Source organism: Peromyscus leucopus, chromosome 7 (assembly GCF_004664715.2).
Source record: "Peromyscus leucopus breed LL Stock chromosome 7, UCI_PerLeu_2.1, whole genome shotgun sequence".
Lineage (NCBI taxonomy): Eukaryota > Metazoa > Chordata > Mammalia > Rodentia > Cricetidae > Peromyscus > Peromyscus leucopus.
Window position 1 is genome coordinate 61,564,926 of NC_051069.1, and position 17,213 is coordinate 61,582,138.

Below are 17,213 nucleotides of genomic sequence, written 5' to 3' on the forward strand. Positions count from 1 at the left end.
AAGCATTCTACCACTGAGGCAGCAGCCCTGTCTTTAGGGTTATTATCAGTTTTTGTATGTCTTGTCTTGTGAGACAGTCTTACGCTGCAATTCAAGCTGCCTTAGAACTGTGGTCCAGGCAGGCCTGCTTGGACAGCCCAAGTGCTGGTGTTACTGCAGCGCCCAGCTCCCCAGGCTTAGTTCCCAGTCTTTCTCCTTTCTTCACTCAGATCTGTCGTTCTCTCTGCCCCACCCAGCCCTGTGCAGCTGCCTGCCACCTTCCGTTCCTCTCTCCACTCTCCTCCCTTCAAAACTAAAGGAACACAAGAGATCACATGTGCACACATGCGTGTGTGATGTGTGTTAAACCTTTATGCTAAAGAAGTGGAAGAATTTTCATTTAGATGTAATCTTTACCCTTCCAAGTTAATCCCGAATACATGCAGTCAATTTTAAGCATTCTACTAGGCTCACCCCCCTTCTTCCCACCCTCCCTTACTTTTTGAAGCTCAAATGAAGATTAAACTATAAACTTGAGCCTGGAGTGAGGCTCAGCACTTAGGAGAGTCTCCTGTTCTTTAAGAGGACCCCAGTTCAGTTCCCAGAGCCCAAATGGCGGTTCACAACCACTTGTGACTGCGCTTCCAAGGGATCTGATGCCCTTTTCTGGCTTCTTTGGACACTATATACATGTAGTATGCATACAGGCAAACATTCAGACATGTAAAATATAAATAAGGAAATCTTTAAAAAACATAATTTCAAGATTAGGAATTGGGAGACATGCCTGTAATTCCAGCCCTAAGGAGGCAGAAGCAGGAGGATCACTGCAGGCTCGAGGCTAACCTGGTCTGCATTCTGATTCCAGGCCAGCCTAGGTTCCATAGTGAGATTCTGCCTTAAAAAAAAAAAAAGGTCACAGAACCATGAAGGCAGCAAGACGACTCGGCAGGTAAAGAATCTTGCAGTACTAGCCAAATGGCCTGAGCTCATTCTCTGAGACCCATGTAATGTAAAGGGAGAAAAGAATAGAGCATAAAGCTGACCTCCAACCTCTACACCGATGCTGTGGAAAGAAAGCATTTTCAGGAAAAGCATGCATATCCAGCAACATTCATCTGTAGCTCCTGTGAACCCAGGAACCTGAGGTCCTTCCTCAGTGCATGCCAGCCGTGCATGCACACACTACCACTCCGCCCTGCCACGGGCGGCTGCGGAATGTCTCGCTGCTGTGTGCAGTGGGGAAGGGTTCCCTGGAGAGTCTGAAACAAGCAGCTCCAGAGCTTGAACACTGCAGAAATGTCTTTCCCACTAGACGCCACTCATCGTCCACCCGCAGCTTCCTCTGCGCTTACAAAGGGTCTGTTGGTATCTATTAGTTACACATAACGATGGGTTTTATCATGACAATTTAATAGAAATGTGTGTAATGTATTTTGATTGTATTCTCCCCATTGCCCTCTTCTACATTTTTTGTGTTAAAATTTCAAAAAGACCTGTACAGTAACAACAGTTCATAAAAAGAGCAGCTGAATTGATGATGTCTTATTTTTTATGATTTATTTGTATGTGTATACATGCACAAATCCAAGGAGGCCAGAAAAGAGTGTTGGATCCCTGGAGCTGGGGTTATAGGAGGTTATAAATCACCTGATGTGGGTTCTGGAAACCAAACCCAGATCCTCTGCTGCCAAAGCAGCAATCACTTGTCTTTTTTTTTTTAAATACTATATGGGCATTTTGTCTGCGTGTATGTCTGTTCACTATATGTATGCTTGGGGCCTGAGAAGCCAGAAGAGGGTGTCAGATCCCCTGGAACTGGTGGTAAGGATATTTGCAAGCTGCCTTGTGCATCCTGGAAACTGAGCCCAGGTCCCCTGACAGAGCAGCGGGTGCTCATAAGCACCGTGCCAGTTCCCCAGCCTCTGGCTTGTTACATTTTAAATAAGCCTTTTTCCTCATCTTAGTGTTCTCCAGCCTCTGGCTTGTTACATTTTAAATAAGCCTCTTTCCCTCATCTTAGTGTTCGGAAACATCCTCGAACCAAGGAAATACAGATTACCTCTTCTGTCTTTAAAGTGAAAGCCTACGTGAGTATTGAGCTTCTTGATTACTCAGTACAGATAGAATTGCTATACTTGTGGCTTAGGAAGTAGAGCTAGGATATGCCTGGGGGGAAAGATGCTGCTCCTCAGTATTTTCTAAAATTCGAACGTGATAGGGTACAGCTTCCCGGGAGAGAGTCAGGGCTGGAACCTGGAGCCAGGAGCAGAGACTGGAGGAATGCTGCTGACTGGTTTGCTCTCGGTGCTCTCTTCCAAGTCCCCACCGAGGAGCCCACTACACTTTGAGCACTAAGGGCTTTCCCAGCTCAAAGCTCCAAAGCCCTTCCTTCCACAGACCTTCCCGAACAACACGGCCAGGCCTGTCCCAGCAACACCTCACCGTCTGCTACCAGGTTCTATGTTCGCTTGCTCTCTGTGTGATGAAACACTGACCTAAACCAGCTTAGGGGAGGAGAGGGTTGATCTGCCTTGCATGTCCCAGCCTCCGTCCACTATTGAGGAAGCCGAGGCAGGATCTCAAGCAGAGGCCGTGGGAAAGCGCTGCTTACCAGCTTGCCTCATGGCTTATCCAGCCTGCTTTCTCATGGGATCCAGACCACCCGTCAGTGTTGACACCACCCGCAGTGGGCTAGAGTCCCAGGGCCCAAGGGCCCAAGGCAGAGGGCTACATAGTGAAACCCTATCCCAGCATACACACAAGTAAGGAAGAGCCAGCAGGCGTGGAGGCTGACACCTTCAATCCCAGCACTAAGGCAGGATCACCATGAGTTTGAGGCCAGCCTGGGGCACACACTTAAAGCGCAACAAAACAGCAAAAATATCATGGAAAGAATATGATTGGACTATACATTCCTTAGGGGCAAGAGTTACAGTTGTGATACATGTGTGTAATAGATATGTACTGTTAATAATACTATTGGCAGTTTATTGCCAATTATCAAAAATTATTATATATGTTTAATGATTTTCTTTTTTTATTGAGACAGACATCTTGTTGCTGTGTATTCCAGACTGGCCTCAAACTCAGTCCTTCTGCCTCAGCCCCAAAGGACTGGGACTAAAGGTGTATTCCATTACACCTGCCTATGTTTCATGACACTTGGGCAGAAAAATGTAGGGTAGTTCGAGACTTGAATGTGGTTGAACACTGACTCATGTTTATCTCTTCAGGACTCTGCTGGTGTGTGCTACCCTGCAGCTAAAGAGCACGAGCAGACCTTCTCTTACTTCATTGTGGATCCTATCAAGCGTCACGTGAACGTCTTATACCACTGCTATGGTATGGGTGAAATGGCCTAGTCTCTTCAGTCACTAGTCTCTGTGTCAGCACTAGTGGATGGAGGTGTGCTCTGGCAGATCAGTTGATTTCAAACTGAAACACTAAAGTGCCTCTCTCTACATTTGCCCACACACTCCTGCAGGGATCCCTGAAGGAACCTACACAGAGCAGAAAGTCACAGTTTGTTTGTTCTATCAAGATGCAGCCACATTCTCAATTTCCTATATTTTACAGTTGTTTGGGAGGCAAAGACGGACAGGTCTCCATGAGTGTGTGGCCAACCTGACCTACAGAACTAGTGCCAGGACAGCCAAACCCTGTCTTAAAAAACGAAATAAATACATAAATTAAATTAAATTGTTTTTAGTTTTTTGAGAAGTGTCTCATCTAGCCCAGGACAGATGAGCCTTAAACTCACTATGTAGCGGAAGCTGCCCTATCTCTTGGGATACAAACACGTCCAGCCAGGCCTTGCTGTAAGTATTTTGTTTGGGAAGCTAATTAATTCTGGATTAGAATCGAAGCATTAGACATTTCCACCACCAGTCATTAATGTGAATTAGTACAATTTAAACTTCAGTTTATGTAATTACATTTTTCTCCTTGCAGAAAAGTTTATGTCTCGCTGGTGTAATGGTGCACACCCTCAGTCCCAGCACTCAGGAGGCAGAGGCGACAGATCTCTGTGAGTTTGAGACTAGCCTGGTCTACAGAACGAGTTCTAGGATAGCCAGGGCTATACAGAGAAATGTTGTCTTGAAAAGAAAAAAGGAAAAAAAAAAAAAGGAAGGTTTATGTCTGTACAGTTAGGAGAAAACAGAATTCTTTTGCTTCAATTTTTTCCACTTAAAATCCTCAATTAAGAACAATTGTAAATTCTTATTCTATAGCAAATTCCAACTCTGGCTGCCGTAGCGTTTCTACTGCTACACAGTAGTGATACAGATGTTATGGGGTTCACGGGAGGTGGCGCTGCCAATACTGGAACCCAGCATTCTGAGCATGAATGCTAGACAAACGCTCTACCCATCGTGACGTCAGTGCAAGGTCTCATAGCTGGTCTACAGATCGAGCTCCAGGACAGCCAGGGATAACCTGAGATAACATGGAAACCCAGTTCCAAAAAACCCAAAACTAAAACAACAACAAAAAACAAAAGCCAGCAACAAAATGGAATTGATGGGCCAACAAGATGTTTGGTTGCAAGGCTAGCAGACCTGATTCCAACCTCGGACCCGAGCAGTGAAAGAAGACAGTGCAGGTTGTCCTCTGACCTCCCTACCCAGACCGTGGCTCCAGCTTGTTTGCTTGTCTACATACACACAATAAATAAACGTAATTAAAAAAACTCAGAGCAGGCTGGGAGCACAGCCCCATGCCAGAGCACTTGCCTGCAGTGTGTGAGTTCCTGTGTTCAGACCCAACACTGCAAGAGAAGAAATGGAGTCAGACAAAATCAATGTGACCCAAAAAAGAAAGGGTTAGCCAGCTGGCTGAGTTCTGAAGTGACAGGGCTCTGTGACCCGGAAGTGGGATTTGTGGGGGAAGCTGTGGTTAGCCAGGGGAAATCCCTCAGCTGAGCCTTCCCCTTTCTTTATTCCCTGAGCCTTTGTTCTCTGATTCACAAGCTGCGGCATTGTTCTTGAGGCACTGCTGTGAGCTGCGCTCCACCGGCTCCGACCTCACGCTTTTGAAAACAGGTTTGCAGACCCTAAAAGCTGGTTGGAGGCTTTTTAAGGAACTATCCTAAATTCTCTTAACCAATTAATCAGCACTAAATGGTACAAACTCATGTAGCTGGGTGTGGTTGCACACACCTATAATCCTAACAGTGGGGGCTGACACAAGGGGATCCTGTGAGTTCCAGGCCAGCCTGGGAGATAGAGTGAGCCCCTGTTTCAAAACAAAGAAAAACCTGTTTTTGTTTATTATAATTGCCTACTATGTTCCAGCCACAATCCACGTATTTTGTGTAAATAAAGGTTTGGAGTGGTGAGTCCTGCTTGTAGTCTCACTACTAGAGAGGCCTTAGCTGGGATTCCTGCAAGTCTGAGGCCAGGATGACCCACAAATGACAGCCTGACTAGAGACAAAGCCAACAAGGGCTCTCAAAAAGGACCTGAATGTGGTTCCCAGCACCATCAGGCTACTCAGAGTCCTCGGTACTCCAGGGAGTCCGACAGCGTCTTCTGACCTCCCCAGGCATCTGCATGCATGTGCGCACATTCACATACTACACATACTTCATACACAAATACATCTTTTCAAAGAGTATGCTCTTTTCTTGTTCTGCCCACTCTCTACAAAAGGTTAAAATTTAATATATTTTTAAAGGTGTATTTTTATTTTTGTGTGAATGTGTGCATGTGAGTGTGTGTCTGTATGTCACATGTTCAAATGCTCAAGGAGGTCAGAAGATGGTGTCAGACCCCTGAAGCTGAAGTTACAGGCAGTTTTAAGCCACCCAATGTAAGTGCTGGGAACTGAGTCATATCCCCCCAGAAGAGCAGTAAGCACCCTTAACCCCTGAGCTATCCCTCTAGCTCTGATGTAAGTTTTAAGCAAAGACCCCTGTGACCATTATGTGGTAAGTGGGTTCCAGAGGCTATGGAGAAGTGAGAAAACAGTGTCTGAACTAATGACTACGAAAAGCAGTTGAGCTAGATGGCTTCTGTGAAGATGAAGTAGTATGGGAAGAATTGAGCCCTCTTCCTGAATTTGTCTTACAAATATATATTCATTTTTGTTTTGTTTAACAAAAAAATTAATTGGTAATACCCCAGAAGGTAACTGTATTTGGAGATATTACCTTTAAAGAGATAATTAAAATGAAGTTAGATTGTATGGGGTAGGCCAATCTTATTGGTGTTCTTAGAAGGAAAACAGGTTGGAACACAGACGGAGCTGGGCAAGATGGCTCAGGGGATCAAGGAGGTTGCTGCATAAACCTGACTACCTGAGTTTGGTCTCCAGAACCCATGATAGAAGAGAGAAACAACTCTTAAAGTTCTCCTTTGATTTACACACACACACACACACACACACACACACACACACACACACCAATAAATATATTAATTTAAAAAAAAAAAGAAAGAACAGAGATAGAACAACAGGGAAGAATGTGCAGAAACCAGGATCACAAACAAGAATTAAACCTCAGGAGAAACCAACCTCACAAAGGCCTTGACCTCAGGCTTCTGGTTTCCAGGACTATTGGGAAACTTGCTGCTGCTCAGACCGGCTAAGAGGGAGGGAAGTGAATGTTCCAGATGCTGCCTTGAACCTGGAACCAGTGCTGCTTCCTGGTGGACTTCAAAGAGACTTGTGTGCATTAGAACAGTTGGGAGTTAGCATAGTGATGGCAGTGAACAGAGGCTTTGAGATCAAGAGGGAGGGGAACTAATGAGATGGCTACTGTGTGTGGAAGCCTTGGGAACTGGACAAGTGCTGTGCAGGTGAAGTCACTGTTAACTTCTTCATGGCTGATGTTAGTGTGAGATACACAATGGGGACCAACTGCAGTTTTCAATGGGTGAGCAAGGATGAAAACTGGTGTGGAATGGTAAAAGATTGATGGGAACAGGAAAGACTTGATGAACACTGGGAGAGCAGCCAGGAGCTGACTGGAAAAACTGAGGTGTGAGCTGAGAGGGGCTGATGTCTCTGAGAAAGTCAGAGGGACTAGAGACACTTCAGTAACACACACACACACACACACACACACACACACACACACACACACACACCACATCATTTTCCAAATACACAGCAATCCTGCCCAAACCAACTCATCTCTTAAGCAGCCTGTGTAAAATCAGGATGGATGCCTACAACACATACTTTGTGGAGAAAATGAATAAATGTTCATATAATAGAAAAGTAATCTAGCCTCAAATTCTTGACAATCCTCCCTCCTCTGCTTCCTCAATGCCGGGATTGCAGGCATGCACCCCCATGCCCAGCTAGAGAAGTAATTATATTTTGTCTTTCTAGTGAGGTACCCACAGAACACAGAATTCTCTATCACTGATGAGCTCAATGGCTCTTCTAATCACACACACCAATCTGTCCCAGAAGCCTCTGTGATGAGGGGACCACACACTGCTAGTCACAGTCTCGCATGAAGTCCTCAGTGCCTTTAGTGGCTGCCCTACCAAACAGTGCAGAACACCCCCCTGAAAACCCCTGAAACCACAAATGCTTCCTTGAAGGAGCAAACTATGATCTGGGCTCTTGTTGACCTTTTAGTTCCAACACCCCACCATTCCAACTCACACAAACACATGGGCGTCACAGAAGAGAGCAAGTTCTGACCTCCCCAAACCAAACATATTACTAAAGAATATGACATTATACTTTGTAGATATAGAGAAGTGGACAAGTATTAACCAGTTGTATATAAATGATGTTTTCGATGGCCTGTGGTTTGTATACTATACCATTAACTGGAGAAATTCATGGTGAATTTGAAGAGCTGTGGGAAGATGACTGAAGAGTTGAGGAGCAGCCTGAGTCAATGTTAAGCAACTGATTTGTTTAGAGAAACAGACAGGCAAGCTTTACCATGGTGTTCCAGCATAGGAGAAGTTATTCAATTGTACTAGCCGTTCTTCATTGACCAGACAAAACCCTAGGAAACTACATAGGCTTTAAGAGTTGTTCCCAGAGTTTGGCATTTTATTTATTTTTATTTTATTTTTTTTAAAGATTTATTATTTATTATGTATACAGCATGTATGACTGCAGGCCAGAAGAGGGCACAAGATCTCATTACAGATGGTTATGAGCCACCATGTGGTTGCTGGGAATTGAACTCACAACCTTTGGAAGAGCAGTCAGTGCTCTTAACCTCTGAGCCATCTCTCCAGCTCGGGTTCGGCATTTTTTTTTTTTTTAAAGATTTATTTATTTATTATGTATACAGTGTTCTGTCACACATATCCCTGCAAGCCAGAAGAGGGCACCAGATCTCATTACAGATGGTTGTGAGCCACCATGTGGTTGCTGGGAATTGAACTCAGGACCTTTGGAAGAATAAGCAGTGCTCTTAACCTCTGAGCCATCTCTCCAGCCCCGGGTTCGGCATTTTAAATTATCTAAAGAAATATAGCTTCTATTTGTTTTGAAATTTTTACTTATGTGGGTGTGGGTATGGGTGTGCCGGTGTGTGAGCGTGCCTGCGTACATTTGCATGTATGTGGGGATAGATCTTCTGGGGTCTGAACTCAGGTTCCCTGAAAGCATAGCCAAGTACACTTAACTACGGAGCCATCTCTCCAGCCCTAAAATAAAGTTTTTAATTAAATGTCTGTTTTTAAATTTTATTTTATGTGCATGGATGTTTTGACTTCAGGTATGTCTGTGTACCAAGTGCATGTCTGGTACCTGCAGAGTCCAGGAGAGGAGGCCAGATCCTGTGGAACTGGAGTTACAGAAGGAGCCATGTGGGTACTGGGAATGGAACCCAAGTCCTCTGGGAGAGCAAGTATTCGAACGTCTCTTTAAGCCATAATTAAATGGTTCTAACTACAAACAGAGCAGGCACAGCGCCCCGTGTCTGTCATTCCATCTACTTGAGGCGGGCCTGGGGGGCCAAGGCAGGAAGACTGGAGTCTCAGGGTTTGGTCTGTGTTTTGAGACAAGGTTTTGTTATATAGACTAACCTCAAGCATAGGATCTTCCCTCAGCCTCCTCAGTGCTGAGGTTACTGGTATGTCCCCACATCTGTGGAAGACTCCATCTCATAAAAATAAAGACAAATAAATAAAATTTTGTTTTTAAATGAAAACAGAAAAACCAGGCTGAAGATAGAGTGTAGTCAGATTTTTCTTTGGGCCTCCAGCTCCCAAATAACCACATGGAGACTTGTTAATTACGAAAGCTTGGCCTTAGATTAAGCTTGCTCTCAACTAGCTCTTATAACTTAAATTAATCCATTTATATTAATCTATGTTCTGTCACATGGGGTTTCCTCTCTTCCATCTCACATTTCCTGTTTCCTGTCCTTGTCTCATTGGTGAATCTGCACCTAGATTCCTCCCCTCAGTTTTTCTCTCTCTGCCTGGAAGTCCCACCCATTCTTTCCTGCCTAGCTATTGACTGTTCAGCTCTTTATTAAATCAATCAGAAGATGCCTTAGGCAGAGACACCTTGTCAGGTAGCTCATAATTGCTTATAACTCCAGTTCCAGGGTACTCTATGTTCTACTCTGCCTTTGAAGGCACCCACCACTACCACATAGCAAGCACAGAGACACCCATACAAAGACACATACAAAAAAAATAAAAATAAATATTTTTAAAAGATTAAAAAATAAAATAACAGCCGGGCGGTGGTGGTGGCGGCGGCGGCGGCGGCGGCGGCGGCGGCGGCGGCGGCGGCGGCGGCGGCGGCGGCGCACACCTTTAATCCAGCACTCGGGAGGCAGAGGCAGGCGGATCTCTGTGAGTTCGAGGCCAGCCTGGGCTACCAAGTGAGTCCCAGGAAAGGCGCAAAGCTACACAAGAGAAACCCTGTCTCGGAAAAAAAATAAAATAAAAAAAATTAAAAAATAAAATAAAATAACATTGTCAGTTTTTATTTTGTGGGCTTTCTCCCCCACCACCCTTTTTTTTTTTTTTTTTTTTTTTTTTTTTTTTTTTTTTTGGTTTTTTGAGACGTGGTTTCTCTGTGTAACAACTACAGCTGTCATGGAACATGTTTTGTAGATGAGGCTGGCCTTGAACTCAGAGATCCACCTGCCTCTGCCTACCAAGGTATGTGTCACCACAGTCTGATTTTCTTTTTTATTAATTGGAAAGACTCTCAGGCAGCACAGGCTGACCTAGTCAAAGATGATCTCTAACTTCTGAATATTGTCAGCTTTCAGATAAGATTCAGGACATCACTTTTAGTGATCTTTTATACATAAAACATTATCAACTATTTTCAACAATCAACTAAATACATATTATGTATAAAAATTTCTGGAATAAATGATTAGGTAATGAGGGTGTTTACTTAGATGCATAAACTTACACAAATGAGTTCTTTAAAGAACAACACGGTGTAGAATATAATATGGTGTTTTGGTTTTCAAATGTTATCATGTAACACAGTTAGCATGATAGCTCAGTAAGACCCAGATTGCACCTGGGAGTGGTGGTGTATGCCTGCCTGGGGTTGATGCCAGCCTGGGCAAAAGACCCTGTCTCAAAACAGAACAAACAAGAATTCTAACTGAAAATTACACTACAGTATATGTAACTTTCTGCCTTTGTCTCTGAGGAAATGTCTCACTCTCTAGCCCAAGCTGGCTTTGAACTTGCCCCAACTCTTTGCTCTAGCCTCCTATTTTTAACTATACTTTACAGAAGCAGCCTACATGCATAGTAGTTGTTATATAGTCTATAGTTGTTATAGTACTAAACTGCCTCCATATATATAGTAAACTACACAGGAGCAGCCTCCACACATCTATAGTTGTTACAACACTAAACAACACACACATTGAAAGGAGTGGGACTTTCTGAAAGACTGTGTAAATTAGCCAATCACACAAATCTGTGTCAACAAAGCCAAGTTAACAGAGAAAAACCCTGGCATTCTCAACTGGGTGATGGTGGTGCACACTTTTAATCCTAGCACTTGGAAGGCAGAGACATGTGGATCTCTGAGTTCAAGGCCAGAATGATCTACATAGAGAGTTCCAGGACAGCCAGGGCTACAGAGAGTTCCAGGACAACCTATCTCAAAAAACCAAATTCACATTAAAATATATATATATATAAAATATTTATATATATATAAAATATATATATAAATAAAATATAAATATATATATATGTGTATGAGTCTTGCCTGTATGTATGTCTGTGTGTCATACATGTGTCTGGTGCCCACAGAAGGCAAAAGAACGTGTCAGACTCCCTGGAACTGGAGTTACAGACAATTGTGAGCTGCCATGTGGGTGTAAGCAACCAAATCCAGGTCTGAAAGAACAGCAAATTCTGAGTTACCTCTCCTGTCCAATCATTTCTTTGTGAGTCAGGGTTGTCTTACTATATAGCACCGACTGCCCTGGAACTCACTATGTAGACCAGGCTGGCCTCGAACTCAGAGATCCTCCCGAGTGCTGGGATTAAAGGCGTGTGCCAACCGCAATCTTCTTTCTCTTGATTTTTAAATTTATTGTGTTTTATTTGCTTTTTATTTGTGCTTTGTTTGCAGTCATTTGTTTCATCGTGACATTTTCGTACATACTTTGTTTTTGTTGATTTCCTCCCGCATCATGCACCCCAACCTAAGCCCACCCATCCCCAGCGTCCCCTTTACACCTTCATGTCACGATTCTACCCCCTTCTATGCTCCTCCTCGAAACCTTCCAGCTCTGCTGACCTGTGCTCACCACCCACATACATACTGACATATGAAAGTTTATAACTCTGATGTCCATATGAGAGAACATGCAGGATTACCTCATTTCACTGAAGAATTTCCAGGTCTTCAAATTTCCTACGTGATTTCGTTTTTTTCTCTGTGGCTAAATAAAACCTCACTGTGTATATGTACTACACTTTCCTCATTTGTCAATGTCCAGCGAGGACAGTTCTATCTCCTTGCTACTGTGAACAGGGCAGCGACAAGCACATGTGAACCAGCACCTCTGCAAGGATGTGGAGTCCTTCAAGCATGTGGCCAGCAGGCAGAGAGCTGAGTCATATGATCACATGGTCATGTTTTCCAGGTTTTGAGGAACCTTCATACTGCTCCGTTGAGGCTGCCCTAGTTTATACTCCCAAAAGCAATGAGTAGGGTCCTCTCTCCCCATACCCACAGTGTCTATCACAGAACTAACTGTTACTCTTCTTCCATCAAAAAAAAATTGTGGATGGAGCAGAGCTCAACATTAGAGCGCTTGGCCTACTACATATGAAAACCTATGTTTGAGACCCTGCACTGGAAAAAAAAAGGAAGAAAGAAAGAAAGAAAGAGAGAGAAAGAGAGAGAGAGAAAGAAAGAAAGAAAGAAAGAAAGAAAGAAAGAAAGAAAGAAAGAAAGAAAGAAAGAAAGAAAGAAAACTCAGGCAGAGTTCTCTAACACTTAATAAATACCATGAAATCTTGCAGGTGTGAGGTCTAGAAGCCTCACACAGTCTCAAGAATGTCTGGGATCCTTTTTCTCTTTCTTCCTCTCCCTCTCTCTCCTACTTTTCATGTTTATTAAGCATCTATTATTTGTTAAGCATTCCTGGCGTGGGCTATGGAAATAGGAACACCGTTGCAGAAGCAGTAAGTGGTCCTACCAACCCACACTACAAGCTGTTACAGCAAACAGTGGCACTGTTGGGGCCCAGAGATGATGCTTCTGCCTGCTGTGAGAAGGGAAGGGACACGGGCCACCTTGAAGGAGCTTGGAGTTTCAGGAGCAAGGGGGGAATGGGGAGCAAGTTCCAGGCCGGAGTGATTCCATCTGCAGAGGACAAGGGCCGGAGTGAAAGCTGTTCAAGGAACCACAGTGGCTCAGTATGCCTGGAGCCAGAACCCAACCACCAGCCACACGGGCACATGCCTGTAATCCTTGCACTTAGGAGAGTGAGACAGGAGGAGCACCAGGCATTTGAGGACAGTCTGGGCTGCATAGGAGGGGAAGAGAAAAGGAGTGGACAGAGCGATGGAGAGATAAAGAGCTTGTACAGGTGAGCAGCAAGACCCAGAGGGTAGCCAGGGCTGGAACATGCCATACTTGGGTGCTGAATCTGGAGGGTTCCAGACCAGAAACCAGCTCACACAGCAGAAAGGTCATGGTGATGTCAGAGCACAAGTCTCTTGGAGTCCGGTACATCTAGAAACAACATCGACTTCGCAGGCACTACAACGAGGAGCAGCCAACAGAAAAATAACCCCCACCAGGAAGTGGCTGAAGGTAAGTGATGGACGCCCAGTCCTCCGGCTTGAACAAATTGATGAACTGTGTTAGCATTAACATGGTGAGTCCGGAGGATGTGGAGGGACTGGTGGGCTGCTGGAGCTCGAGGTGGGTGGGAGTGGAGCACTCTGGGTTAAGTTGCCAGACACCAAAAGGTGCCCAGCACAAGCCGAGGCCAGCTTTCCCAGAACCAGCCGAGGAGGGGAGGGCTCCTGGTGTTTATTTGTTTGAGATGGAGTCTCATGCTGTAGCCAGGATAGGCTGGAACTAACTAGGCAGTCCAGGCTGACAGTGAACTTGCTGAAATCCTCCTGCTTCAGCCTCCCAAGTGCTGGGATTACCCTCATGAGCTTGGTTCCTAACCGTTAACAGTTTAATCCCTTTAACACATGATAAATTTTTACAAGAAATAATGTGCTAGTCACCAGGCATTATAGACTTTCTTATGGAATAATTCATAATGCACCACAGATACTGTCATTTGATGATGGGACGGAGTTCAGAGTTCTACAGTGAATGACGTCATGCAGTTGCACAGCACAGTCCTATCACCAGAATAATGGTATCAAGCCTCTGTAACAGTGCCAAATGCTTGGTTGAAGCTTTTAATTGATGTGAGTCCAGGTCCCATACTGCCATGCAAGGTGGTACATGAAAGAAAAAAAGTTGAACTGAAATCATTAGCACAACCTCCAGGTGGGAGCAAGCTCTGATGATGGAATACATCCTGAATTAATTCTGGGAGGTCACAAACATTCACATAGCTGAAGGAAGAGGAAGCTAGGTGGTTCGGGAGAGAAGGTCATGACAAACGAGATATGAATACTGGAACCACGCTGCCAATCGGCTGTCAAGAGGAGGAGATGACAGAGTGTCCACATCAGGCTGCAGTGTTCTGAACAACGATGGGGTGGGGCTCGCGGGAAGCAGAGATGAAGGTCTACTGTTGCAGAGCCCAATTATTTTGTTTTGTTTTTCTGTTTTTTCAAGACAAGATTTCTTGTGTAGCTCTGGCTGTCCCAGAACTCACTCTGTAGACCAGGCTGGCCTTAAACTCAGAGATCCACCTGCCTGTGCCTCCCAAGTGCCAGGATTAAAGTTGTGCACCACTGCCACACAGTGAGTCCAACTAATTGTAAAGTTAGTGACCTCCACAGACATTGATAATGGTCCAGGACAATGGTAGATTTTTTTAAAATGTTTTATTTGTATGACTGTTTTGCCTGAGTGTATTTCCATGCACCCTGTGCCTGTTTGCTGACTGCAGAGGCTGAAAGAGGGTGTCAGATCTCTTGGAACTGGAGTTACAGGGGTTATGAGCTGCCACGTGGGTGCAGGGAATCAAATCAGGTCCATGGGAAGAGCAGCCACTGCTCTTAACCCCTACGCCACGCCTCCAGCTCCCAATGGTAGATCTATGTATGAAGATGCCTCCCAAGTGGGGCATGGTGGTACATGCCTGTGAACTCAGCAATCAGGAGGCGAAGGCAGGAAGACTGTGAGTTCAAGACCATTCTGGACTAGAGCCTGAGATCTTGTCTCAGGATACCACACACAAAGAAAAGCTGCCCTTCCGTTTCAAGGGGGCTTAAAATAATAACTGCTGGGGGGGGGGGAGTCAGGCAAGGAGAGAAAAGGCTGAAACCCATTGTCCTCATCTCTTACTAACTTGTGACTGAAATGCTGGAAAGAATGGTAAGGGACACAGTCTCAGTGAAGATACAGAAGTCCTATCTGAACATAAAATCACTCCAGAAAGCCTTTAATCCACAGTAACTTTGTTCTCAATTCAAAGGCTGGTGAAACTATTGACCGAAGTACCCAAACCCTTTAATTACAGTGTCCACAGCAGTAAACTGTAGTTAGGGGCCAGCTTCCATTGCAGCCTGGGGTCACAGTCAGGTTTAGTCTACACATTTCCTTTCAGCTGGACGTCGTGCTGTCCTGAGACAGGGTCTCATGTAGCCCCAGACGCCTTTACACTTAACTGTGTCAATGAGATTGGCCTTGAACTCTTAACCTCTGTTTTCCACCATGCCACCACGCCCATGAGAGACAGGGTCTCTCTATGTAGTTCAGCCAGGCCTAGAAGTCATGGCAATCCTCCTGCCTCAGCCTCCCAAATTTCCAGATTTCAGTTCACCTTGTTTTTTTGAGACAGAGTCTTCCTATGTAGCCCTGGCTGTCCTGAAATTTACTGTATAGACCAGGCTGTATAGATATTTACTGTATAGTGATCCCCCTGCCTCTGCCTCTGTTGTGCTGGATTAAAGGCGTGAGCCACCACGCCTGGATTCATTGCACATTGTTTTGCCCAAAGGTTTTGTTTGTGGATGAAGGAGGGTTCTAAAAGAGCTCTGGCACAACAGGCCGGGTCACTACCAGTGAAGTAACCTGTAAACATGGGGCAATGGTAATGGCTGACAACGACTAAGAATCTGCCTTGTGCCACAAACTGGGCCAAGCGCTTTATGTCCATTGACTCATTTAATGTCTCAACAACATGAGGTGGATGTCATTATCCTGACGCCAAAATTAAAGAGCAGGAAGTAGTTTGCTCAGTATCTCACAGCTGCTGCATGGGGAACCTGGACCTGAACTCTAAACTCTGAAGTTCTAGAGTCTACAAGACTGCGGTTAAATGCTCTTGGCACTGGTAGGGTGGGGATCAAACCTGGAACCAGTCCTAGGGAGGGTATCTACCCTCCTTCCTCTCTTGGACAGGAAACTGAGGCTCCTGAGCAGCTGATTAAAATCTTGCCTGTCTGAATCTGGCGATAGAGATTGCTGCTGAGAATTCTCCCGGGCATGTCCTGGCTGGAGGAAGAGATTATCTTTTTGCTCAAGGGTCCTTTCTTTGCTTAATCCTATTTATACTCATTTCACTTGCACTGCAGACAAAATCATTAAAACAAGAAACCAGATTTCTCGAGAAGAAATTTGTGTGTTTAAAAATCAGTGTTGCACAACCCTGGGAATAGACTCAAAAAGCACTGAATTGATTAAGTGGAAAACTATACTATGTGAGTTATATCTCAATAAAACTTTTTGTTTTTGTTTTTAGTTCATTACTTCAACACTGCATCACTTCACTGGCTGCTCTTCAGAGGGCCCAGGTTCGAATCCCAGCACCTTCATGGCAGCTGACAACCAGTGGTACTCCAGTTCCATGGAATCTAACACCTTCTTCTGGCTTCTATGGGATCCAGGCAATCATGTGATACAAAGACATATATGCAGACAAAACACCCAAAACCAAGCAATGAACTAAAATAACAACAACAAGAGATTTTCATCATTTTTGAGTGATTCCAGATAGGCTCCTGATAAAAGACTGACACAGAGAATTGGGGCTACCGTGACCTCCATTGTTTATTCTGTTCAGTCTTTTCTCAGTGCGCCCTTGTACCAAGCACAGGAGGAAAAAGGAGCGTGCCCCCTCAAGTTTGTTTTGAGTTGAAGTTCTCAGAGACTAAACGGCAAGTTTTGGTGCTAAAAAAAATTGATTTGACTCTGGGCATGGTGGAGCATGCCTTTAATCCCAGCACTCCGGAGGCAGAGGCCAGCCTGATCTACCCAGCAGGTTCCAGTACAGCCAGGGCTACACAGAGAAATCCGGTCTTGAAAAACCAAACCAAACCAACCAACAATTTGATTTTCACTTAAAAAAAAATAATAATGGTTTCCTGGGCAAAGTGGCCCACATTTGTAATCCCAGCCCTTTAGAGGCTGAGGCAGGAGGCCTTAGCTACACAGTGTGTGTGTGTGTGTGTGTGTGTGTGTGTGTGTGAGAGAGAGAGAGAGAGAGAGAGAGAGAGAGAGAGAGAGAGAGAGAGAGAAGAAGAAGAAGAAGAAGAAGAAGAAGAAGAAGAAGAAGAAGAAGAAGAAGAAGAAGAAGAAGAAGAAGAAGAAGAAAAGAAGAAGAAAGAAAGAAAGAAAGAAAGGAAGGAAGGAAGGAAGGAAGGAAGGAAGGAAGGAAG

At 44.6% G+C, this 17,213-nt stretch overlaps 1 protein-coding gene across 1 annotated transcript in view; it reads left to right on the top strand.

Annotated features, from left to right (window-relative positions):
- The window catches only part of Cfap300 (cilia and flagella associated protein 300), a 28,854-nt gene extending 25,173 nt beyond the window's left edge, over positions 1-3,681 (top strand). The window contains exons 6-7 of the mRNA XM_028890976.2: positions 2,003-2,069; positions 3,216-3,681. Of these exons, the coding sequence (XP_028746809.1) occupies positions 2,003-2,069; positions 3,216-3,344 (196 nt within the window). The 3' untranslated portion in view covers positions 3,345-3,681. The remainder of the gene's footprint in view (positions 1-2,002; positions 2,070-3,215) is intronic.
- The last annotated feature ends 13,532 nt before the right edge of the window (positions 3,682-17,213 follow it).